The sequence below is a fragment of the Triturus cristatus genome, chromosome 4_2 (assembly GCF_964204655.1).
Source record: "Triturus cristatus chromosome 4_2, aTriCri1.1, whole genome shotgun sequence".
NCBI classification, from domain to species: domain Eukaryota; kingdom Metazoa; phylum Chordata; class Amphibia; order Caudata; family Salamandridae; genus Triturus; species Triturus cristatus.
In genome coordinates, this window is record NC_140586.1 from 867,393,971 (window position 1) to 867,421,066 (window position 27,096).

Consider the following 27,096-nt stretch of genomic DNA (forward strand, 5'->3'; position numbering starts at 1 on the left):
TGTGCAATCTCACTCCGTCTCTTTCCCTCGCTCTCTTTCCTTTGAATTTGGTCTTCCAGTCTGTGTGCTATGGATAGTCCAGTAAGGAGCCGCTAGGACTCATCCTAAGGGATGTCTGGGCTTTTTGTGTATGGTGTTTTGTGTTGGTGTTTTTGTTAGACGCAGGTCTGTTGTATTTCCTGCTTGTGCGACATCAGGCAAAATGTTTGTATTGGGATTCGTGGTGTTGGTGTGCAGTTTCTTTGTCCGGGGTCGGGGGTGGTCCGGTAGGGGCGGTGTTGCGGGCCTGAGTGTGGTGTTGGTGGGTGTTGTGTCCCTCTTGGGTGTCCGGGCCGCATGATGGGTTGCTCCATGGCATCTGTTGCCCTTCCGATGTGGCCCTGGGCTGGTCTCACTTTTGTGGTGCTGGCTGCCATCCGACTTAACACCAGGTCAGAGCAGGTGTAGATTTCCTGGTGCTAACGCGCCTTATCGCCGGTTTTGTGTTCTTATCGCCGATCTGGCTGCTCGTTCAAAATTCTACAATACTCTCTGATGTTACTCCTCTGACCAGTCGGACATCCGGCCGTTTTGAGGACTAATCTATGGCAACTATCCCAAACGCTTCATGCTTAGGTAAAACATCAAAAGGACCAATAATGTCTGTGCCTAATTTCATCCATGGTCCTGGGGTAAATTTAATGGTACACTATTCAGGAATGAGTGGTTTAGCTGACTTATCGCTTAATGCACATTCGCTACATGTCCTAACGTGTTGATCAACCATGACATCAATGCCAGGCCACCAGAAATAATCTCTGACATGTCTCCTGGTACTAGATATTCCCAAATGGCCTTCATGTGAGTGGTTAATTATTTTCCCCCTGAGACCAAAAGGTGGAAATAACTTGTCACCTGTCATATCTATTCCATTTTCCACTCCTAATTCCTCATGTACCTTGAAAAACCCTTTAAACTCTCCCAGAACCTTATGTTCCTCAGTCCATCCATTTACCAAAAACTCTGTGAGTGAGTTCCAATTTGAGTCTTGCCTCATTTAATCACACCATTCAGATTCTAGGATGGCAGAATTGTCTATGACAGTCAAATTCACATCAGCAACTGCAAATACCAACTCATGTTCTTCTTCCAATTCATCTACCAGATTCTCAGTCAACATTAGTAACCTGAAAATGCAATCAGCATGAATATTGTTTTTCCCTGGAACTTGCTCAATTTTGTATATAAAAGCTTGTAATCTGGATGGCAATCTGCCCAGTTTATCAGTCGTTACACGTCGAACACCTGGAGGCATTATGTGCACCAATGGTTTATGGCCAATCTTTATAACAAATTTAGTCGCCCACAAAAATATTTTGTAATGGTCCAAACCAGATAGTCATGCAAGGAGTTCTCTTTGTATTACAGAGTAATTTCGCTCAGCTCCTCTTGAAGCATAGGAAACAATCCACTGTCTTCCCTCTTCTCTCCGCATGAGGACTGCTCCGAGACTACATTTACTTGCATCCACAGTTATTACACTCTCTCTCCCCATGACATATGGTTTGAGACAAGGTGCGTTGCTTATTAATTCTTTCAGCACATTGAAATCACACATCCTTGAATCACTCCACTCAAGTTTTGCACTTTTCTTCAACTTCTCTCTAAATGGCTCAACTTTCTCCCCATAGTTTTGGATAAACTTTGCACAGAATTCAGTTAATCCTAAAAAAGTGATCAATTGCTCTTTGGTGTCAGGTATAGGAGATTTCAAAATACCTTCAACATGGCTGTGTTTTTGCCTGATACCTGACCCACTTATCAGATGTCCTAAATACTCTACTTTACGTTCCCGAAATTTACCTTTTGTTCCTTTTTAGTGTTAATCCTTTATTTGAAAATGCCCGCAAGATTTTGTCCAGGTTCTTATCATGTTCTTCAGTGTTACACCCACATACTAAAATATCATCCTGGAAAGCAATTGCCCCAGATACTCCTTCCAGCGTTTACTTCATTAAAAAACGGGAAACAGAAGCAGCGCTGGCTAGAACAAACGGCATACTTCAATAATGGAAGAATCCTTCTGGTGTGATGAATGATGTTAACAATTTAGATTCATCCTCAAGCTTGACCTGTTAGTATGCACTAGATAAATCCAGAGTAGAAAAGACCTTGGCACCCAACAAAGTTGAAACCATTTCATGTAGATTTGGAAGTGGATGGGAGTCCACCCAAATGGCATTATTGATATTACGTAAGTCAATGCAGAGTCTCAATTCTTCAGATGTTTTCAGAGAAATAATAATGGGAACACTCAAAGTGATGACTCTACTAGCTCAATTATACCTTTTTCGCATAAATCCTTTTGTACCAATTTTTAGATTCTCTTTATATCCAAACGTTGCATTTCTAACCTTATGTCTTACGTGTACTGCACCATTCTTCAATACTATATGATGTTTAAAACCTCAAAATTCACTAAGATTTCCACTGAAAACTCCATTATATTTCTTTTCTAATTGTGACATAAACTCACTCACTTGTGTTGAAGCCCCATCATTACCGTTCTTCCATTTGTCAACCACATAGACTGGAGGATATAACCTTGGATTTAGAGTATGATTATGAGTTTGGGGGTCCTGGAGCGGACTGCCATGTCAGTGCCCCCGTTCCAGGACCACCAAACCCATAATCAGACTGTCCGCCAGATTAGAAGTTTTCTCGTGGTCTGGCGGACAGTCCTTTGACGTTCCCACGGCCTATTAAAAAGGCACCTAAATGGGAACACCAAAACCAATTCCAGCAAAGTCCATGCCATGTTGGAACAGGGGGTGAATGCATACCAGGATGGCACAACATGTGCCCCCTGCAGGCGCCCCTTGGCCCTGAGGCAACAGGGGCCATGTAGGGCCACCGTTATTTCCTCACTGCCATAGTTTTCATGGCGGCCTTGCTGGAGTGGGGTTTTCTTTAAAAATCGTATGCCTCTCCATTTTGCATGTTTAGATTAATAAGATTCATTAATTAACAGTAATTATATTAATTGTTTGCTGTGTGTATTGATCAACATTACTAATATAAGAAATACACGTGGGAATTGCATTTGCATTGTCTAATTATTGACGTAAACTAATTTTCGTATGCATATTAATAATAGACAATCAGAAATTGCATGATTATATGTTGCTGTTGTGATGTATTCATGATGTGTGCTTTATTAACGTGAATATAACCTGTATTAAGTGTTGCCTCTGCTAGATAAATACACACACATATGGGTATTAGTAAGGGGATAACAGATTATTAGTCATTATCATGTATTAATTACATTTTTGTGTTTCTTTGCTTAAGTTGACCATTTGGTGGCCACAAAATGGCTGACGTCCCTGTTAGACGAGAACGACTCCATTATGAGCATCTCTGGGTGAACTGCGCATGCATCGCCATCAGCTGCAGTAGCCTTTTGTCGACCCCAAATCCGACTGTGCCAACCAAGGTCGCTCTGGGCTTTCGGCCAGCTGCTCTGAAAGAAACAATGAAAAGATACTATTGCGTGGATTGGAACTATATCTAAAGAAACATTATATGTATGGGAAAGAAGTCGAACTTTCCCCAACGGACCAATGAGATTCGTTCAAAATATCATTTGTTACACTTTGGAATGTAATTTTACTATAAAATGCCATAGAATAGAGAGGTAGTACTCAGATGCTTAACGTTCGAGACCCTTCAGAAGATTTGCGATTTCCTGGCGTTATGCTGACGGAGAGGACGGTGACACTGCAGGACAGCTGTTTCCAAAGACTCTGACAGTATGAACTGATGACCAAGATTTTGACTTAGAGGGCGACTTTTAGCCAGAATAGGTAACTATGATGATTTATTTTACTTGATTAAACCCAGAGACTCGAATTTCAATTATTTAGATAAAATTTAATATTAATTACAAGAACTGTGTTGGGTCATTATTATTTGAGGAAATGTGTTTATGTAAATAATGTTATAGATTTTGGTATCACTCCAACCTGAAGCTAGCTGATCCATGGCCTATTCATGGGAGGAGTACTAAAGGTGAAGTTGAGGTCTGAATAAATAGGGATATGTGAGTATTTCCTTCCATTACAGCGGGTGGAACAACTGCCTCCTTGAAAACAGGTTATTAGAAGAATGAATGTTGGTGTTATGGGCCCCACCAGTGAATATAGTAATCGAGTGTGATCTATAATCTGTGACGAAGGGAGGGATTTTGCATTCCACTCTGCATCAGTTTTTCTTGGTAGCAGAGATATGGTTAGCTGCTGTTTTGGTTTAATGATCATTGCGTGTGAATGGCTTATTGATTTTTGATTATTGATTGGTATTGGTTTATGTACTAACACTCTATGTTGAGTTGCGTCGAGTTTTATGTTGCTTGCACGGCTTCTGGGATGTAGGAAGTCGGAAGATTGTAACAGTTCCGTAGTAGAGCAGAGGTAAGCACTGCTCTTGGGAAAGATGGAATTGTTGTTGCCCTGTAGGTACACAGGGGAAACGTGTGACAAGTGAAGTTGCACGGCGCATTGTCTGGGTTCGATTCGGCGGCATCGTCGTGTGTTGCCATTAGAAATATTCTCGTGTGAGAGACGTGTGTATGATAGCCAAGGTTACCTGTGAAATTTTGGTCTTTAAGTACCAGGAAACCAATTGGCATACCGATAACGCTTATCACTGAAAAGGTAGCAGGTGTTCTCTGAGCTTGTTAGAACGACAAAGTAGAGGGAAGCGCTGCTTTGTTAACGTATGTTAAAATTCTGTAGTAGGTCAGACTGTTCGCTGTTCTCGGGAAAGACAGGATTCTGTGCGAATGTACTACATTTTCCTTGTGTGAAAGTGCGTGAACGAAATAGCATTTGGGTTAATTGTGAAACTCTGGATTTATTTCTAAATACTAGAGAAAGGGTTAGCTAATGCTTGCTAGAAGGGTGAAGTAGAGGGATGTGCTACTTTATCAACGGAAGTAACGATTCCGTAGTAGGGCAGAGGTAAGCGCTGCTCTCGGGAAAGACGGAATTCTTGTGAGAAAGGTCTATTGCTATTCTATGGTTAGTGGAACAGACAATGGAGATGTTTTAGTGTTGTTACTAATAGAATTGTAAAGTTGCAAAAAGAGTTCACTGAGCGGACTTGTAAAGGAGGGGTAGACAGGAGCAGAGCTACCGCAGCGGCTGCTGACGTCGGAACGACCGCGCTGGAATTGGACAGTTGGTCAGAACTGTAAAACGCTCCGGACTGGTATGTTAGTGTAAAGCCGCGCTAGGATTGGAGAAGTACAGGGTGATGTAAACGTTTCCCATTGGTGCGTTAGTGTGAGTCGCGCTGGGATTAGAGGACAGAAACAGTGAAGTAGACGCTCCTGATTGGTGCGTTAGTGTGATTCGCGCTGTGAGTTGACAGAATAGCGGTACAGTTGTAGAGAGACTGGTGATACACGAAAACCAAGAAAATGTATTACCAGCTGCCAGACAAAGAGAAAAAGTCGTGGTTTGGTAAAATAAAAAAGTGGTTTAAGAAAGACAAACAGCAAGAATCTGTGGGGGGAGGAGCCAAGATGGCGACCGAGGTGGCAGCGTAGGCTCCCGGCTCTGTGAATCTCCGCATCCCGCACAGATATCCTGCATGAGATCCTCAGCCTGCGCTACATGCCCGTGTTGGTGATTGAGAGCGGCAACCGATCGTGTGATCCTGAAGCTTCTAGCGGCGGTACCTCCCGAGAAATGCTCGTTTGAAGTTTGCGGCCTGGGCAGCCCTGGGGCCGGGACCTCGAGTGGACAACATGGCCGGGCGGCAGTTCAACAACAGCGGCCATTGGTGACCGAGTGGAGTCGGAATACCGAAGCGGCGCGAATATCGGCCTAAATCTCGCTGTGGTCACTCCTATCACCGAGAATAGCGTGACGGGTGCATACCCGGGGTGACGATTCCGGGGGTTATCGGCGATCGCCTGGACCCTCGCCAATGATTTGATCGGTCGCGGCCTGTGGCTCGTCCCGATCTGCACGGGCTGCTCCCGGTCTTCGCAGGCGCTGGCCCAGGGGGAGAACGACTGTCACCTGTGACCACACACTGGATACACATCTCGCCTGCCTCCGGACCCTTGTTTGCAGCGACATGGAACTTGATGTGCTTGCGACTGAGGCCCGGTCCCCATCTGGGGTGGCCCTGCCCTGCGGCCATCTTGATGGGATGGACTCTACCATCCTGTACGCTGGGTCGCAGCAAGATTGGGAGTGTGTGGCGCAGAGGAGCGTGGCGGAGCGAGTGCGAGGGGCCGTGCTGGGGTACGGTGACCTCCTCGATGCTCTCGGAGCCCTTCATTCCACCCTGGTTCATGGCGCTTGGGTATTGGGGAGGAAGCTTGATGGTATTGTGTTGGCGTCGGAACAATTGCGGTCTTCCTGTCCCCAGGTACATAAGGCACTGTCTCACCTTTCACAGGAGGAAAGTACCGTGACCGCCTCTGTGAATAAGGGACGGATGGAAACTCTGGACACTGTGGCAGCGTGTGGTCGGCTGGCTGTGGGGTCGGTCTGTTCTGGAGATTTTGGACTTGAGCGGAGGGTGGTGACTTTGTCCCGTGCGTGGCATCCGGCGACCCAGGCAATCTTCACGCAACGGTCGCCTGCTCTGGCTGATTCCTCCTTCCTGGACCTCGTGTGTGGCGCAGGCCTTGGGGCAGTTCTGGGAAAGGTGATCTCCCATGATGATGACTGTGTTGGTGTTCCGAAACGTCCTCCCCACATGTGTGTGTCCCTTCCTGGTCAACTTTGGACGCTCATCTTCCTTGTAACCTCGGACATGATAATGGATCGCTGGGTATGCACTGGTGGTTTCGCAAAGAGTGGCCAAGGATAAGGCTGATCCTTTAGAGGTTGTCATTTCATAGGCGGGCGGGCTTGGGGGTTGTGTGCTTTCACGATGTAACTAATAGTGTAGTCGGTGAATACTGCTCCCCATTTCCCTCAGACATGGCCGAACTTTTGCTGTTTAATGTTCGTTGGGGAGGAAGATATTGTGCGGGAGGGAGAAGCCGGGGGCCTGGTTGAAGGCCCTCCTCCAGTTTATTATTACTCTCTCCCCCTTTTTTGTTAGGGGGGATTTCCTCTCTTTTCACTTTTTCTCTGTTTCTTCTATATTTCGGGTCTGGTTCTGGGGCGACAGGCACGCTGCGGGGGGGGGCCGTAGTCATCTGCAGAGGTGCAGGGTGGGGGGTTGGGGGAGGTGCTTCTATAGTCCTTTATTGTGTTTCTATGGCCTTCTTTTTCTTCTCTTATTCTTCTTTGTCTTTCTTTTCTGGGGTCAGTGCGGTAGGTTTCCTTCGTGGCCAATCATTGTTTTTCATTTGTGCCTCATTTCCGTGGGGTTTTCTGGGTCCTAGGGCAGGAGACTGCTGGCGCAAACGGCTCGTGATATCCCTCCACATCCTGAACTTTCTGTTTCAGCGCCATTGATTTGATAGATTGCTATTTACTGTTTGACGTTCACTATTCTGCCTGCCAATTTTCGCTGTTGAGAACTTGATTGCCACCTGATCCTTCTATCCTTTATTGTAAAATGAAAACCTTTTATATCCTGGTTTCCCTCTTGGGCTGTTCAGTGGATAAGAGAATACTGGTATTGAGAATCGACTTCCCGAGGTGCTGCATGTGATTATAATCTGCTCGCTGTTACTTTCACTGTTTAGCGGCCGGCCCCGAGGGTTGTAGGCCCATATTTGTCTTTATTTGCAATGTCAATAAAGGTTTTTCAAAAAAAAAAAAAAAAAAAAAAAAAAGAAAGACAAACAGGTCAAGACTAGGGAAGGACAGTTACTTCTTCCACCGAAACCCCCCGCATCTTTGATGATTGCGAAACATGGGTACCATACTTGTATTTGGTTAGACAATTGGGTAAAATATACCAAGGACGATGGAGTCTTGGCATTTCCAGAACATGGTTCCTTTAATTTAGCGGTTTTAATGAATCTGCGTGAGAAAATGACAGATTTAGAACCAAGACCTAGACCGACACAGTTTGAGGCATTGACGGAATGGGAAGACGAAATGCATGACCGAGAAAGACAAAGGAGTGGTAGAGGGTATAGACATCCTCAGTTTATCAGTCATTACACGTCGAACACCTGAAGGCATTATGTGCACCAATGGTTTATGACCAATCTTTATAACAAATTTAGTCGCCCACAAAAATATTTTGTAATGGTCCAAACCAGATAGTCATGCAAGGAGTTCTCTTTCTATTACAGAGTAATTTCGCTCAGCTCCATGGAGTGTTCTTGAAGCATAGGAAACAATCCACTGTCTTCCCTCTTCTCTCCGCATGAGGACTGCTCCGAGACTACATTTACTTGCATCCACAGTTATTACACTCTCTCTCCCCATGACATATGGTTTGAGACAAGGTGCGTTGCTTATTAATTCTTTCAGCACATTGAAATCACACATCCTTGAATCACTCCACTCAAGTTTTGCACTTTTCTTCAACTTCTCTCTAAATGGCTCAACTTTCTCCCCATAGTTTTGGATAAACTTTGCACAGAATTCAGTTAATCCTAAAAAAGTGATCAATTGCTCTTTGGTGTCAGGTATAGGAGATTTCAAAATACCTTCAACATGGCTGTGTTTTTGCCTGATACCTGACCCACTTATCAAATGTCCTAAATACTCTACTTTACGTTCCCGAAATTTACCTTTTGTTCCTTTTTAGTGTTAATCCTTTATTTGATAATGCCCACAAGATTTTGTCCAGGTTCTTATCATTTTCTTCAGTGTTACACCCACATACTAAAATATCATCCTGGAAAGCAATTGCCCCAGATACTCCTTCCAGCGTTTACTTCATTAAAAAACAGGAAACAGAAGCAGCGCTGGCTAGAACAAACGGCATACTTCAATAATGGAAGAATCCTTCTGGTGTGATGAATGATGTTAACAATTTAGATTCATCCTCAAGCTTGACCTGTTAGTATGCACTAGATAAATCCAGAGTAGAAAAGACCTTGGCACCCAACAAAGTTAAAACCATTTCATGTAGATTTGGAAGTGGATGGGAGTCCACCCAAATGGCATTATTGATCTTACGTAAGTCAATGCAGAGTCTCAATTCTTCAGATGTTTTCAGAGAAATAATAATGGGAACACTCAAAGTGATGACTCTACTAGCTCAATTATACCTTTTTCGCATAAATCCTTTTGTACCAATTTTTAGATTCTCTTTATATCCAAACGTTGCATTTCTAACCTTATGTCTTACGTGTACTGCACCATTCTTCAATACTATATGATGTTTAAAACCTCAAAATTCACTAAGATTTCCACTGAAAACTCCATTATATTTCTTTTCTAATTGTGACATAAACTCACTCACTTGTGTTGAAGCCCCATCATTACCGTTCTTCCATTTGTCAACCACATAGACTGGAGGATATAACCTTGGATTTATAGTATGATTATGAGTTTGGGGGTCCTGGAGCGGACTGCCATGTCAGTGCCCCCGTTCCAGGACCACCAAACCCATAATCAGACTGTCCGCCAGATTAGAAGTTTTCTCGTGGTCTGGAGGACAGTCCTTTGACGTTCCCACGTCCTATTAAAAAGGCACCTAAATGGGAACACCAAAACCAATTCCAGCACAGTCAATGCCATGTTGGAACAGGGGGTGAATGCATACCAGGATGGCACAACATGTGCCCCCTGCAGGCGCCCCTTGGCCCTGAGGCAACAGGGGCCATGTAGGGCCACCGTTATTTCCTCACTGCCATAGTTTTCATGGCGGCCTTGCTGGAGTGGGGTTTCTTTAAAAATTGTATGCCTCTCCATTTTGCATGTTTAGATTAATAAGATTCAATAATTAACAGTAATTATATTAATTGTTTGCTGTGTGTATTGATCAACATTACTAATATAAGAAATACACGTGGGAATTGCATTTGCATTGTCTAATTATTGACGTAAACTAATTTTCGTATGCATATTAATAATAGACAATCAGAAATTGCATGATTATATGTTGCTGTTGTGATGTATTCATGATGTGTGCTTTATTAACGTGAATATAACCTGTATTAAGTGTTGCCTCTGCTGGATAAATACACACACATATGGGTATTAGTAAGGGGATAACAGATTATTAGTCATTATCATGTATTAATTACATTTTTGTGTTTCTTTGCTTAAGTTGACCATTTGGTGGCCACAAAATGGCTGACGTCCCTGTTAGACGAGAACGACTCCATTATGACCATCTCTGGGTGAAGTGCGCATGCATCGTCATCAGCTGCAGTAGCCTTTTGTCGACCCCAAATTCGACTGTGCCAACCAAGGTCGCTCTGGGCTTTCGGCCAGCTGCTCTGAAAGAAACAATGAAAAGATACTATTGCGTGGATTGGAACTATATCTAAAGACACATTATATGTATGGGAAAGAAGTCGAACTTTCCCCAACGGACCAATGAGATTCGTTCAAAATATCATTTGTCACACTTTGGAATGTAATTTTACTATAAAATGCCATAGAATAGAGAGGTAGTACTCAGATGCTTAACGTTCGAGACCCTTCAGAAGATTTGCGATTTCCTGGCGTTATGCTGACGGAGAGGACGGTGACACTGCAGGACAGCTGTTTCCAAAGACTCTGACAGTATGAACTGATGACCAAGATTTTGACTTAGAGGGCGACTTTTAGCCAGAATAGGTAACTATGATGATTTATTTTACTTGATTAAACCCAGAGACTCGAATTTCAATTATTTAGATAAAATTTAATATTCATTACAAGAACTGTGTTGGGTCATTATTATTTGAGGAAATGTGTTTATGTAAATAATGTTATAGATTTTGTTATCACTCCAACCTGAAGCTAGCTGATCCATGGCCTATTCATGGGAGGAGTACTAAAGGTGAAGTTGAGGTCTGAATAAATAGGGATATGTGAGTATTTCCTTCTTTACGGCGGGTGGAACAACTGCCTCCTTGAAAACAGGTTATTAGAAGAATGAATGTTGCAGTTATGGGCCCCACCAGTGAATATAGTAATCGAGTGTGATCTATGATCTGTGACGAAGGGAGGGATTTTGCATTCCATGCTGCATCAGTTTTTCTTGGTAGCAGAGATATGGTTAGCTACTGTTTTGGTTTAATGATCATTGCGTGTGAATAGCTTATTGATTTTTGATTATTGATTGGTATTGGTTTATGTACTAACACTCTATGTTGAGTTGCGTCGAGTTTTATGTTGTTTGCACGGCTTCTGGGATGTAGGAAGTCGGAAGATTGTAACAGTTCCGTAGTAGAGCAGAGGTAAACACTGCTCTTGGGAAAGATGGAATTGTTGTTGCCCTGTAGGTACACAGGGGAAACGTGTGACAAGTGAAGTTGCACGGCGCATTGTCTGGGTTCGATTCGGCGGCATCGTCGTGTGTTGCCATTAGAAATATTCTCGTGTGAGAGACGTGTGTATGATAGCGAAGGTTACCTGTGAAATTTTGGTCTTTTTTTTTTTTTTTTTTGTTTTTTTTTTAATTTTTATTGAACAATAATTCGGTTACAAGCACGGGCCTACAACCACCAGGGCCGGCCGCTAGGTACAGAATGAAATATACATTTATCAAGGCTGCAGTCAATTCCCGGGGCTCAGCCCTGTAGTGGCTCCGGATAGTTCTAAAGGAACAGGAGACTTAAGTCCACCAGACACAAAAACTAAAAGAAAAACAAAAGGCGAGGCATAAGGGCAAACAGTGCGGGTCAGGCTTCCTCCGGGGAACTCCAGTTCAGACCATTAAGCAGCCGGCAAAAGGAAGGAGTACCGGGGGGCTGGGGATGGGGGGGGGGGTCAAGGGAGATGAACGTCCATATGTAGTTATTCCAAAAGGTGCCAGGAACCGTCAAGGGTCAGGGGGACATGGCAATATCGGTGTCCACCAGGGGGGGCGTACAGATACCCCCGCGATACGCATTCCATTGCCCCCAGATTCTACCCCATGCCCCCGGCTTACCACGGGCCACATACACAGTCTTCTCCCTGAACATACACCAGTCCATGTTCTCCTTCCATACTGACACGGTGGGCGGCCGCTGGGCGCCCCAAAGCTGCGCTATATCTCTCTTGGCAATCATGTTCCCCAGGGCCGCCCACCGAGTCTGAGCCGCGCTGTAATCATTGGGCTCCCACACATTCAGGACACAGCGACGCACCTCCGGCAGCAGCATAACCCCAGTGACCTGTCCCATAACCGTATGGACCCGGCGCCAGTAGTCCGCCACCTCGCGGCACTCCCACAGGATATGGAGAAAGGTGGCGCTGAGCCCACAACCCCGCTTACAGAGCCCGTCGTCGGAAAATCCCATCGAGACCAAGCGAGGACCCGTCACATACACCCGGTGAAGAATCTTAAGCTGTACCAACCGGAGACGGGCTGGAATGGCGACCTCCTTGGGGGACGACAGTGCAGACTGCCAGTCCTCGTCGTCCAATTCCACCCCATCCCCCGTCCAAGCCTCCCGAAGGCGCACAAAGAGGTCAGCCCAATGATTGATCAGTTTTTTATAAATTAAAGAAATAGTACTGTCGGGAACATGTCCGTCAAGTATGCGGTCCTCGAGGGGCGAGGAAACCGGGATCTTGGTCCCCTCCCCAAAGACCGAGAGCAGGGCGTGTCGAACCTGGGCATAGCGGAAGAACTCCCTGTCCGTAAGCTCGTATTCGGCCTGAAGCACCGCGAAAGCCTTAACCGCGCCCTTATGCCACAGGTCTCCCACTTTGCTGATACCAATCGTGTCCCACTGGTCAAACCCCTTCGTAGTCCAGAGGCTGCCCAGGCGATCGGAGGCAAACAAAGGAGTAGCACATGTTAGTCGCTCACTCCAACCCGTGGCCGCAGTGGCAGCCCTCCAGGTCCGCACCGCAATCTTAGTAGGACCCGTAAGGGTCCGGCCAGCCGAGCGGGAGTAAAGTGCCCTGTTATAGTTCCCGCCGGGAAGCAGGAACTTGTCCATCTCATACGCCGGATTCAAGCCAGGCGCATACGTGGCATGGTTAATGGCCGAAAGCTGCGAGGCCCAATAATACCTGCGAATGTCGGGAAGCGCGATGCCCCCGTCGTACCAGGGGAGAGTAAGCTTAGCAAGAGCAATACGCGCCCGCCCGTCCCACACCAGTCTCCTCTGCAGGCTCTCCACCTCCCGAAAGTAGGCCACTGGGATGACGTCGAAGGAGTTCTGGAGTGCATAGAGGAACCTGGGAAGGGACATCATTTTGAACAGCGCGGCCCGACCCAGCGGGGACAGGGGCAGCCTGCACCACCGGGCCGTGTCCTCTCGCAATCGCCGAAGTGGACGCAGGAGATTCTGCTCATAGCGAGCCACCGGGTCCAGCGAAACGTATATCCCCAGGTACTTAAAGCCGCTCAGAGATACTTGGATCGGAAGCCGAGGCGGCAGGAGAGGAGGACCACCGGAGATCGGATAGACGCAGGATTTAGACCAATTGATCGTGAGACCCGAATTGTTCCCAAAGGAAGTCAGAACGTCAAAGAGGACGTTGAGCGACTGCCGCGGTGAGGTGAGATACAGGAGAATATCGTCCGCATACAGCGAGACCCGATCTTCGAAGCCCGGGGCCCACCGGATCCCTCTAAGCGAGGGCTCCCAGCGGAGCCAAGCAGCGAGTGGCTCCAGGGCGAGAGCAAAGAGCAAAGGGGACAACGGGCATCCCTGCCTCGTGCCCCTGCCGAGGGCAAAGGGCCGAGAGACCCGCCCATTCACCACCACCTGAGCCATGGGTCCCGTGTAAAGAAGCTTCACCCAGCCAATAAATCCTTCCCCAAAGCCAAATTTAGCCAAGACAGCCCAGAGGAATGGCCACTCGATGGTGTCAAAAGCCATCGTGGCATCCAAAGAAACCAGCACGGCCGGTTCGGAGAGGAGCTCCGCCCTGGCAAGGGCGCCGTGAAGACGCCGCAAGTTAAGAGCGGTGTTGCGATGCGGGATGAAGCCGCATTGGTCCGGATGAATAAGATCGCACACGACGCTCAACAAACGATTGGCAAGGACTTTCGCCAGGATCTTAGGCTCTGCATTTAGCAGTGAAATAGGCCGGTAAGAAGTACAGCGGTCTCGCGGCTTGCCCTCCTTGGGGATCACGACTATCGTGGCCAAACGCTGGTCGGCCGGAAGGGAACCCGCCGCAAGAGACTCACGGTACATGCGACTGAGGAAGGGCGCAAGCTTATCGGGGCGCAATTTATATAGCTCAATGGGCAGACCGTTGGGACCCATAGCCTTGCCCGAGCGAAGGGAGCGGATCGCGGTCGCTATTTCATCCGCCGACAAGGGGGCGTCCAGCCGCTCACGGTCCTCAACGGACAGGCCGGGCAAGGCAATATCCCTCAGTAGAAGGCGAGAGTCGTCCTCATCCCTGTCAGTCACTGGGGAGTACACAGCCCGGAGGTGGTCGGCGAAACATTCCACAATCTCATCCGGCTCAGTCACACACACACCATCCGCAGCACGCAACTCCGGGACCACACGATTCACTCTCTCCTTCTTGTCCAGCCACGCAATCAACTTTCCCGCCTTGTCCCCGGCGTCGTACAGTCGACCCTGCTGCTCCCTATACATAGTTTTGGCCGTGTCAGTGACCAGGGACCTATATTCAAACTGTTTCAGGCTGAGGGCATGGAGCCCGTCCGGAGTGACATTCGCCTCCAAGGCCGACTCCAGCCCCGAGATGTCAGTCTCCAGCCTCACCACTGCCTCACTCTTGACCTTCTTAGCCACCACTATCTGGGAGAGGGCGTGTCCGCGGATCACGGTTTTAAAGGCTTCCCACAGGGACATTGCAGACGACACCGACCCCTCGTTATCAAGGAAGTATTGGTCCATAGCCTTAACCAGGCTGTCACGAGTCGTAGGGTCTCGCAGGTACCATGGGTTAATGGGAGCGATCCGCCCTGCAGACCGCGACCCGGTGTCAAAAAGAAGCCACAGCGGAGAATGGTCGGAGATACCCCGCGCCAGGTGCCTGACCTCTCGAATCCGACCAGTCTGCGCCGCGGGCATAAGGAAGTAGTCTAACCTAGAGAGACTCCCATGCGCCCCCGAGTGAAAGGTGAACTGACATTGGGTCGGATGCATTAATCTCCAACTATCCACCAGGCCGAAGGTCTCCAACATCCCACCCAGCCATGCCTGGGCAGCGGGGAGGGTCCTTGGTGGGTGACGATCCAGTTCACCCGAAACCACAGAATTAAAGTCCCCGCCCATGAGCAGGAGGCTGTCCGGAAGGTTAAGCAGCATTCGACCCAAGTCAGTGAAGGTGGAGTTCTGGAGGCCCGGGGGGACGTAGACTGAAACCAGGGTAAGGGGCTGCCCCTCCCACCTCCCAATCAAACACACATAGCGCCCTCTGTCATCCGAGACTATCTTAGTGATCTCCACCGGAAGTGAGGTTCGCAGGAGAATGCCCACCCCCCTGGAACCAGTTGTGAAACCAGAATGGGCCACGAGGCGGTATCCCCCCCTGTTCATTGCATGACAAACACTGCCAACCAGATGCGTCTCCTGGAGAAACACCACATCAGGAGTCAAACGACGCAAATATTGCAGTACTACACCCCGCTTGATACGGTCCCCCAACCCATTGACGTTCCATGACATAAGCCTCAACCCGTCCCCCCCCATCCCCTCCAATAGATCAAGGGTCCACCAGCCTGCAGCACAGTTCCCAGATGTGGACAAAAATCAATACCTCGCCCTGTAAACAAAAAACACACAGCAAAACAACCCCTCCTCCCCCCCAACCCCACCCCAAGTCCAACTCCCCCCACCCTGCACCCCTGCGGGCCAAAAAACCCCCCCAACTTGCAGTGTGCCTGTCGCCCCACTAACCCCATTCTACGAAAAGACCCCAGAGGAGGAAAGGGACCCGTCCCCGCCCGCCCCCCTCACGGGTCCTGGTGAAACACAATATACAAAAGAAGTAAGACCCAACTGTACAGTGCAAAACGGCAAAATCAAGGACCAAAAGTCATTCTAAAGGGGACCCGTCACCTGCGGTGCCCGCAGAGGGTCCGGGACGGCCACCACCGTCCGGCAGCGAGTCCAGCCAGTCACTTGCGGCCACAGGAGAGTCAAAAAAGGCTGTCCGATCCCCATGTTCCACTCGGAGTTTTGCAGGGTAGAGCATCGAATACTTTAGGCCCAGCTCGCGGAGACGACGCTTCACCCCTTGGAATCCCATCCGCTGTTTCTGGACCAGTTGCGTGAAGTCCGGATAAAAATTGATGGTCGAGTTCTCGTGACGAACCGGGCCGTGGGTCCGTGAGGCCTGCAGAATAGCGTCGCGGTCCCTGTCGTGGAACAGTTTGGCCACGATAGGCCTCGGGGGGGCCCCCGGCCGTGGCCGACCGCCCGGAACTCGATGGGCCCGCTCCACGGCAAAGAACTTACTTAGGCCAGCCGGGGACAACTGTTGCAGGATAAGTTCCTCGACCACGAGGTCAACCGGGCGGCTATCGGAGGACTCCGGTACACCTATGACGCGGATGTTGTTGCGTCGGGCCCGTCCCTCGAAGTCCTCAAGCCGCCGGGCCATATGATCGCTGACCACCCTGATGTCTCCAAGCGTGGCCCGCAGATCCGACACCTCCGCACCGAGGGTGGAGGTCCGTGTATCGAGAGCCTGGACCCTCTCGTTAGTTTTGGAGAGGTCGGCCCGGATCAGGGTGACATCAATCGCGACAGTGTCGATCTTACGGGCCAGGGCCTCGTATTGCGTCGCGATGGTTTCCCTGATGCCATCAATGGCGCCCATAATGTCCTGCAGGGAAAGTTCCGTAGAGACGGTCGTGCCTCCCCCTGCAGCATCCGGGGGGAGGCCAGCAGCGCCAGGGGACCCTCTGCCCTGGGTGTAGCGGTCCATGTTGTTGCTCTGGACCGCTCCCCCGCGGAGGGAAGCCTTGGTCTTGCGCCCCTCGGGACCCCCTTTGCCCCCCATGTGAACACGGTCACTCAAGGGGACCTCCAATCAAGAGGTGTAAGGGCACCAGCAAGAAGACCACAAAATGTCGGTATAGGGGGTCCGAGGCGATAGGCACTCTAGTGGCAGGTGGAGGAAAACCTCGTGCAGAGGCCCAGGAAGCACCTCGCCACCCCGAGCGCACCCGCCAGCTGGTCTCCTGAAGTCCAAAACCGAAACCGAAAGTGGTGGATCGGCAACTGGCACCGCGCTGAAGCCGCTGTTGTTCAATTGCAGCCCGGCCCCACGGGTCACCTTCACCCCGGTCACCTCCGTCGGGTGGGTCCCAAAAGTTCCGACGACGACAACTCAGGATTCCCAGGTCCGATTTGATTTTTGAAAAGAGATATGTGCTCAGCTGGTCTTCATCTCCCAGATTCCATAAACCACGTCAGGATATTCTCAGGATAAATTCCGAGGAGCAGAAAGGGTCCGGGGAGCCCTGTGCTCACGCGACCATCTTGGATGCGCGCTAGGCTCCTCCCCCCAAAATTTTGGTCTTTAAGTACCAGGAAACCAATTGGCATACCGATAACGCTTATCACTGAAAAGGTAGCAGGTGTTCTCTGAGCTTGTTAGAAGGACAAAGTAGAGGGAAGCGCTGCTTTGTTAACGTATGTTAAAATTCTGTAGTAGGTCAGACTGTTCGCTGTTCTCGGGAAAGACAGGATTCTGTGCGAATGTACTACATTTTCCTTGTGTGAAAGTGCGTGAATGAAATAGCATTTGGGTTAATTGTGAAACTCTGGATTTATTTCTAAATACTAGAGAAACGGTTAGCTAATGCTTGCTAGAAGGGTGAAGTAGAGGGATGTGCTACTTTATCAACGGAAGTAACGATTCCGTAGTAGGGCAGAGGTAAGCGCTGCTCTCGGGAAAGACGGAATTCTTGTGAGAAAGGTCTATTGCTATTCTATGGTTAGCGGAACAGACAATGGAGATGTTTTAGTGTTGTTACTAATAGAATTGTAAAGTTGCAAAAAGAGTTCACTGAGCGGACTTGTAAAGGAGGGGTAGACAGGAGCAGAGCTACCGCAGCGGCTGCTGACGTCAGAACGACCGCGCTGGGATTGGACAGTTGGTCAGAACTGTAAAACGCTCCGGATTGGTATGTTAGTGTAAAGCCGCGCTAGGATTGGAGAAGTACAGGGTGATGTAAACGTTTCCCATTGGTGCGTTAGTGTGAGTCGCGCTGGGATTAGAGGACAGAAACAGTGATGTAGACGCTCCTGATTGGTGCGTTAGTGTGATTCGCGCTGTGAGTTGACAGAATAGCGGTACAGTTGTAGAGAGACTGGTGATACACGAAAACCAAGAAAATGTATTACCAGCTGCCAGACAAAGAGAAAAAGTCGTGGTTTGGTAAAATAAAAAAGTGGTTTAAGAAAGACAAACAGGTCAAGACTAGGGAAGGACAGTTACTTCCTCCACCGAAAACCCCCGCATCTTTGATGATTGCGAAACATGGGTACCATACTTGTATTTGGTTAGACAATTGGGTAAAATATACCAAGGACGATGGAGTCTTGGCATTTCCAGAACATGGTTCCTTTAATTTAGCGGTTTTAATGAATCTGCGTGAGAAAATGACAGATTTAGAACCAAGACCTAGACCGACACAGTTTGAGGCATTGACGGAATGGGAAGACGAAATGCATGACCGAGAAAGACAAAGGAGTGGTAGAGGGTATAGACAACTATTTGGTAGACCATATGGACATGAAACGCATGAGGATCGAATGAGAAGGTGGCGGAATGCAAGTATGACTGAGGGTGTGTTTCCTGTAAGGATGGTAAGAGAGAATGAAGGAAGAAAATGTGTGGAAAAGAGGAATAATGTGAACCCAAGAGGTTACGGAGCAAATGAATCAAATGATGATGTGTTGGATGATGTGTTTTATAAAAATCCACCACTGTACCGACCAGACCCAGAAGTGTTGACGCCAAGTGCCCCAATGAAAGAAACATTACGAATTATCAAAACTGAGACTATGTCACTAGATTTAGGGAAGAGAAACTCCATTAGAGAAGTAGGGAATTCAGAAAACAGAATAAATAGTGAAAATTCAACAGAATTGGCCAAAACAACTCTAGAATTGATAGAGAAAATAAGAGAATTAACTAAGAATCTAGAAGCTGTAACAGTTCCTGTGACTATTGGTCCAGTAATGCCCATTTTTGAGAAGCAAAAAGATAGTGAACATTGCTTGACGGTACCATACCGGAACAATAATGTGGTAGAGAGCCCAGAACGGAGTCAAATTGCGAATCCATGGGGACCGACAGTAAATATGTTTGAACCACATGTTTCAAATAATCCCTTTATAAATCAGAATTATGTTGAAAGCAATAGAACGACAGTGGAAAGTTTGTTGGAACCCCAGAGAAATCCAGAGCAAAGCAGCGTAGAGAACCCGGTAGGACCTTCTGTGGAAGAACTGAGTGAATGGTTATAAGGGTTGCAGAGACCAGATAAGGATTCCCAGTCAATAGATGTGGCTAAATTATGGATGGTATTGGAAGAATTGATTGTGGGGGCTATTCCTGTAGAAAAATTTAAATTTTATCAGGATGAGGAGCTGTTATTTCTATGCAAAAGTGTGACATGGAGAGCGAGGAATTTGCATGAAAGACTAGGAGAAGTTGCTAATGAAATGGGTATAGATATTGATAAGGTAAAAGCCTTACAGAAACCCTATCGAGTGGATTTTACTGAAAGGGACATTGAAAATCTGAACACCACAGGACAAATAGGTCAAATTAAGGACATAATCATTGTATTAAGAAAATGGGGAGACGTGGATAAATGGAGAAGTAAATGGTATGGAAAACGTAATGATGCCCCAGAAAGGACAGTTTCGGCATTCCCTGTTAGAGAAAAAGAAAAGGTAGTGACTGAATACCCAAAGAGGGAGATTCCAGGAGGAGGATATGAACATGTCCCATTGACAAGACAGGACATTTTGTCATTTACAAATGATTTCCCTCGACTACGCGAAAATCCCGTCGAGTGGTACAGGCAGGTAGACAGATTTGTAAAATTGTCAAAGGTACTGTGGATAGATTTGAATAGTCTGTTCGATATAATAGTACCGGCAGATTTGTGGTCTGAGTGCAAGTTGATGATCAACTTGCCCACTCAGGAGTACCCTAGGGATCCTAAGTCAGGAGCCCCAGACCCTGAAGTAATGAAAAAGTATGAACAGGTTATGGTATTTTTGAAAAACAAAGTGCCCCCTAAAGAGACAGATTGGGTAAAGATCGATCGGACGCATCAAGAAGCAAAGGAATCAGTACATGCATATTATGAGAGACTAATTCAAGCTTTTAAGCAGTTCAGTGGAGATGAGAACCTGAGTGATAAGGATTTGAGTCATTTTGTATACAGATTTGTATATGGGTTACGCCCAGAAATTGGTGACATGATAAGACAGCATACAGTTGATTGGCAGAATAAGAAAATAGATGAAGTATTGAGACATGCTGAGGCTAAACAGCGAAAATTAAAGGAAAAGGCAATGTGGGCACAAGTAAAGGTAGCTGAAAGGCAGGAAGCTCAGTTGGTTGAACAAGCAAATAACCCAGGAACTAAACCAAGATTTGGCCCAGGAAAAGGGAAAGGTAATATAGAAGAAGCTAAAAAGAAGTTCCCCTGTCATAATTGCGGTAGGTTAGGGCATTGGAAATCCGAGTGTAAATACCCTCCAAATACTAATAATGAAAATGCATCATTGAATCCGCAGGTGCAGAATGAGGTGAGTGGTCAACTGCAGCAACAGCAGCAGGTGGTTACTTCACAGAATCAGGTGCCAAAACCACATTTCCCGCAGAGCAGAAACACTCAGAAGTATAGTAATGAATCGGGATTCTACAATGAAGAACAGGTAAATAAACCGCAATGCTCTCGCGCTGTTTCGCAGTATTGGCTGCAACGCGATGAGAGTGACTCAGAAGGAGGCTATTGACGGTGCCGAAGGGAGGAAGAAGAGTGCGTACTTGGCGCAACTCTAGAAGTAGACCAGACAGGACCATTTGTAGATGGGAGGGTAAATGATGAAGATATCACTTTCCTAGTGGACACTGGTGCTACTCGATCAACTGTTAGATCAGCTGATGTTAAGAATCTTCCTCTTTCGTATGAAACAATTCAAGTGGTTGGTGTGTCCAACAGACAGATAAAAACGTTTTTGACAGAACCAGTAAAAGTTAGTATAGGGAAATTTTCAGAGATGCACTGCTTTGTTGTGTGTGATGCCAGTCCAGTGAATCTATTAGGCAGGGACCTGTTGTGTAAGATGAATTGCACTATATTCTGTACCCCAGATGGAATAGCATTTGAAACAGCAGATGAGGATGTACTGTATAAAATGACTATAGCTAACAGAGAAAATGAGGTTACTGAAACTTATGCAATATTCAACCCTGATGAATTACCCAAAGAGTTAAAACAGTCAGTGAAGGCAGAAGTGTGGGATTTTACAGAAGAAGATGTAGGGTTAATGAGAAATGTAGATCCAGTCACAATAACTGTGAAGGAAGGAATAAGCTACCCAAATGTCCCTCAGTATAGATTAATACCGGAGATAATTGAAGGGGTTACTCCAATAATTGAGAAAATGATCAAGTAAGGAATTTTGAGGGAGATTATGAGTAGTCCATGTAATTCACCAATAATGGGACTGAAAAAGCCTAATGGGAAATTCAGGATAGTGCAAGATTTGAGAAAGGTAAACAAAATCGTGGTATCATGCTGTCCTATTGTGCCAAACCCATCAGTAATTCTGTACCAGATTCCCCATGATGCGGAATGGTATACAGTGATTGATTTATGCCATGCTTTCTTTTCTATCCCATTGCACCATGACAGTCAGCCAATTTTTGCATTTCATTTTGGAGAGCGGATTTTGGCATGGTGCCGAATCCCACAGGGGTATACAGAGAGCCCCTCAATATTCAATCAATTGTTGAAGAAATCTTTGGAAAGTCTACAAATGCCTGAAAACTCAGTACTAGTGCAATATATATCGACGACCTATTGGTGGCGTCTAAAACACGTGAAGCTTGCGAGGTAGACACAATAGCACTACTGAATCATTTGGCAGACGGAGGATTGAAAGTGTCACCAGCTAAATAACAGTATTGTAAGAAAGAAGTACAGTATTTGGGACATAAAATTGAGAAAGGACTGAGGAAAATAACAATAGACAGAATCAGAATTATAAAAGGAATGAGAGCCCCCATGACCCAAAGAGAGGTGAGAATGTTTCTGGGAATGGTGGGGTACTGCCGTCAGTGGATTAGTAACTTTTCCCTGGTTGCAAAACCCTTGGTACGACTAACAAGGAGTGATGTGAAAGATCCCCTTGAATTGAACAAAGAAGAATTGGCAGCATTCAAATGATTGAAAGAGGGCCTGTGTGAAGCACCAGCACTAGGCATGCCTGACTATGAGAAAGAGTTTGAGTTATGTTGCAGTGAGAGAAATGGATGTGCACTCTCAGTATTGATCCAGAAGCATGGAAGGTTGAGGAGACCAATTGCATATTTTTCCTCAATGCTTGACCCGGTGGCTGCAGCTTTACCTGGGTGTTTGAAAGCAGTGGCTGCAACATGTTGAAGTTTGGAGCAGAGTGAAGGTATTGTGATGGGATATCCGTTGAAAGTGTTTGTACCTCATGATGTGGCGATTCTTTTGACAAGGAGTCGTACTCAGTATATGACACATAGTCGGCTGACTAAGTATGAAAAGGTCATATTAGGTGCAGCAAATGTGAGCCTTGCGAGATGTGTGAATGTGAATCCTGCAACTTTGTTACCTGATGCTGAGAATGTGGAAGTGAGAGATGAAGCAGATCATGATTGTTTGGATGTGCTGGAGTATTGCACAAAGCCATGACCAGACATAAAAGATGTACCTTTGCCAGAAAGTGATTTTGTGTTGTTTGTTGATGGGTCATGTTTGAGAACAGATGAAGGAGTGTTAAGCGCAGCATATGCAGTATGCACGGTTGCAGCAGTAATGGAAGCATCTTATTTGAAAGGAGTAAGGTCAGCCCAAGTAGCTGAACTTGTTGCTTTGACCAAAGCATGTAAAATTGGGAAGACTGTAAGAGTGACTGTGATAACTGACAGCCAGTATGGCTTCGGGGTCGTCCATGATTTTGGCCAGCTTTGGCTGCAAAGAGGTTTCCTGACCTCAAGTGGAACCCCTATAAAAAATGCTGAAGTGGTTGGAAAGTTGATTGAGGCGATACAGCTGCCTAAACAATTGGCTGTGATAAAATGTGCTGCCCATAGTCAAGGTAGTGATTACATCACTACTGGAAATAGGTATGCAAATGACATGGCACAGTATTGTGCACGAAACCAGAATTCGGTCAATCGGGCTAGGGAAAGAGAAATGTCTTCTTGCTCAGTAATGTTTACTAACACAGTAGGAACTTGGGAAGAAGTGAGGCAATTGCAGGAAGAGTCAGGAGATGAGGAAATGAAACAGTGGATAAAAGCAGGGTGTGCACCAAGAGAAAAGGACCGTGTGTGGGTCTATCGAGATGGAAGACCAGTGATGCCTGATAGCATGATGTCTACCATGGCACGGATGTATCATGGCCAGGGACACATAGGGAGAGATGCTATGATAAGGTCTTTTAAGCAGACCTGGTACAATCCAAAATTCAGACTTGTAGCAGAAAGCCTATGTCAGAGATGCCTAATATGTCAGCAATACAATCCTGGAAGAAAGACAGTGGTGAGTCTAGGAACCATAGGCCGAGAGGGTGGACCTTTTACTAGAATGCAGGTTGAATTCATTGAAATGCCTCTATGTAACAGATTGAGGTATGTCCTGGTCGTAGTTTGCCTATTCTCCAGGTGGGTGGAAGCAGTCCCAACAAGAAGAAATGATGGGATGACAGTGGCAAAGCTACTTTTGAGAGAATTCATCACCAGGTTTGGGTTCCCAGTGACTGTTGAATCAGACAGAGGAGGGAATTTTCATAACGAGATTGTAAAATTGATTTGTGAAGCATTGAATGTACAACATAAACTACATTGTGCCTAGCGACCAGAGGCTTCTGGTGTGGTTGAACAGATGAATGGTACAATCAAAAACAGAATTTGAAAAATGTGTTTAGCCACTGGTATGAAATGGCCTGATGTCTTGCCTCTTGTTTTAATGACCATTAGAGCAACACCAGACAGAGCCACAGGGTTAAGTCCTCATGAAATAGTCATGGGACGAGCGATGAGGCATGTTTACATTCCAGTCAACAAGCTGATGACAATAACTGATGACATGGTGTTGGAATACTGTAAAGGCCTGGCTGACGCAGTTCATTCTGTGTTTCATCAGGTTGGAGCGGATGCCACCAACCTTGAAAGGAAGCCAGCTCATGATCTGAGCCCAGGAGACTGGGTAAGGATAAAAGTCCACAGAAGAAGGAATTGTTTGGTTCCAAGGTGGGGAAAACCAAGACAAGTCATTCTGACCACAACGACAGCTGTGAAGTGTGCTGGAGTGAAAAATTGGATCCATGCCAGCCATACTTTGAGGATACCAAATCCAGTTGACGGCAAAGGAAAAGAGTACTATGACGAATCAGAGTCAAGTACTGAATCAGATAACGAAGAGCCAAAAACACAAGAAAATCCTGAAAGGGGGGAAAAAGAACCTGATCAAATATTAGTCCCCAGAAGTATCTCTCTGAGAAGACGATTGCAGATTTCTGATATAAGTTCAGATTCTGAAGACGAACAAGGAGGACAAGGTCCCAGAAAAGAAATCAAAAAGAAAAAAGAAAAAGACAACGAAAAAGCAGTAAGAGAAATTCAAGAGAAAGAGGTTTCAGATGAAAGACCAAGAGAAATTCCACCCAAAATAATAGATCAAAGTGAAACAGGTACAGAGAGAGAGGGACAGATTGCGGAAGACCCCCGAGGAGGTGTAGGGAACTGCAACATCCAGTTAGGTGAAGGGACAAGTAGCCAGCAGGAAGATTGCGTGCCGGAGACCCGAGGAGGGACAGAAGTAGGGAAAACAGTGGTGGAAAGAGAAGTTGTCGAAAAGGAAAAGCAAGTTGAGACAGAATCTGAAGAGAGTGAAAATGAGATACCAGAAGGACGAGTTCTAAGAAAAAGAGCTTGGAGAGAGGAAAAGAATAATAAAGAAAGCAAACAGAAAAGAGTCAAAAAGGACAAAGTGTGGCCAAACAAAATAAAAAGATTGAGATATCGGCTGACACGAGTGAAATTACCAAGCGCAGATCAGGTGAATGAAGTGACAAGTCAGGAAAAATCAAAAGAAGAAGAAACAACTCAAGATAAGGAAGAAGGAAAAAGAACAAGGAAACCTAACCAGAAGTATAAGTCACCGGAATGGACGTATGTGGCACTGCCTGAAACGGGGTAGATAGTCAAGGAAATCCAGAGGAGACTGTACTGAAAGTGGTTGAAGAAGAGGAAGAAGCAGGAATCCTGAGAGTTATCTTGTCCGACATTGGAGAAGAGGAAACGGAAGATCAGGAAATTCTGTATTTGGATGAACAGGAAGAAGTGAAAAATGATGAAATGCCAAACTGAGAAAAACTAGAAAACTACTGATGAAGAAGTAACAATTGAATCAAACGATAGATATTGGTAGAACTAAGTAGGGCCTTAGAGGCCTAAGATTAGAAGAACTAATTGCGGAATAGAAGAGTCTAAGTCAAAAGACACAGTCCGGATTAACAAGATGGCTAACAAAGACAGTAGCAAAAGTAGATGTACATTCACGAAGAGATGGTGTAAAATGTGTTGTTGTTGTACAGGATTATTAATGCTTCTGTGGAGCATACTAAATTAAAATATTATTTTTCAGATGTAGATAACATTTTTGCACAAGTACCCGCTAATAACAAACTAAATAAAGTGAGACCTGCTAAGGTATTAGGTGTATTTATCTTAGAAACTAAAGAACTAACATTAGAATATATATTTAAAAATAATTTAACTTGCAGTTTGAAGAAAGAGGAAAAGACATTCCTAGACATGGTCGAGGAAAGGAGATTGAAAATGCGAGAGAAGGCAACTGGAGGAAAAGGGGAGAAACAGTCTGGGATGTAGAAATGGAAAAACATATCTTGAGGTATTCTTTTAAGGATATTTTTATACCCAAATAAAGTATATTACATATGAAAGGAGAGTCTAATCCAACTTTGGCTCTAGATTGGCATCAGAAAGGGAAATTGTGTATAAGGAGGAATCAAACGGCGTATGACAATCATTTTTTAGGGAACAGTGAGTGCCATGATACATACCGAATCATGGGTGGATGGGGATTTAAAGGTGGAAGAGATCCAGTTTTCCCTGGACTTTATTTTATCTGTGGGAACAGGGCATATTATCGTTTGCCAGACCATTGGTATGGCACATGTTATGTAGGCCTGGTTTTTCCAAAAATCTTTCACATGGACAGAGGTAAAGATGGTGTACATAGTTTAGATAGTCATTTAGTACGTAGTAGAAGAGAATCTTGGGCAGAAATTGTAGGTGATATTTTTGGAGCATTGATACCAGCAGTGGGAATATCTCTGAATGCGAACAATATTAGAAGATTATCAACAGTAGTGGATTGCTTGTCAACAAGCACCACTGGAGGATTTTTATTGGTTAATACTGAAATGGTTGCCATGCGTGCTATGGTAATGCAAAATCGACTTGCCCTTGATATCTTATTGGCAAAAGAAGGTGGAGTCTGTGGAATGCTGAAAGTTCAACATTGTTGCATTTACATTCCAGACCAAAGCAAAGACTTGAAAGTTTATATTATAAATATTGTATAGAGATTAGTTATTTCCTGTGAGAAGAACTAGTTTGTTGCTCGATAGTGTTAGATTTCCTGTTATATTGCACTTCATTCTTTGTGTTTTTCAATTTTAAAAATGATAAAACGGGGAAAAAAAGTTAAAACTAAAACCCCAGTCACACGGTCACACACTAAGTCATTGACAACAGACTCTCAACCTTTACCCACTTTGACCGCCGTAGATAAAATGCTGCAACAGACCATTGGTGTTGTGGCAAACGCCATTGAGAG

General features: G+C 45.9%; 1 protein-coding gene across 1 annotated transcript in view; it reads right to left on the reverse strand.

Annotated features, from left to right (window-relative positions):
- Positions 1–3,078: 3,078 nt before the first annotated feature.
- Positions 3,079–27,096, reverse strand: part of LOC146835282 (uncharacterized) — a 257,250-nt gene continuing 233,232 nt past the window's right edge. The window contains exons 4-5 of the mRNA XM_085602863.1: positions 10,166–10,360; positions 3,079–3,502 (exon numbers count right to left, since the gene is read on the reverse strand). Of these exons, the coding sequence (XP_085458989.1) occupies positions 10,184–10,360 (177 nt within the window). The 3' untranslated portion in view covers positions 3,079–3,502; positions 10,166–10,183. The remainder of the gene's footprint in view (positions 3,503–10,165; positions 10,361–27,096) is intronic.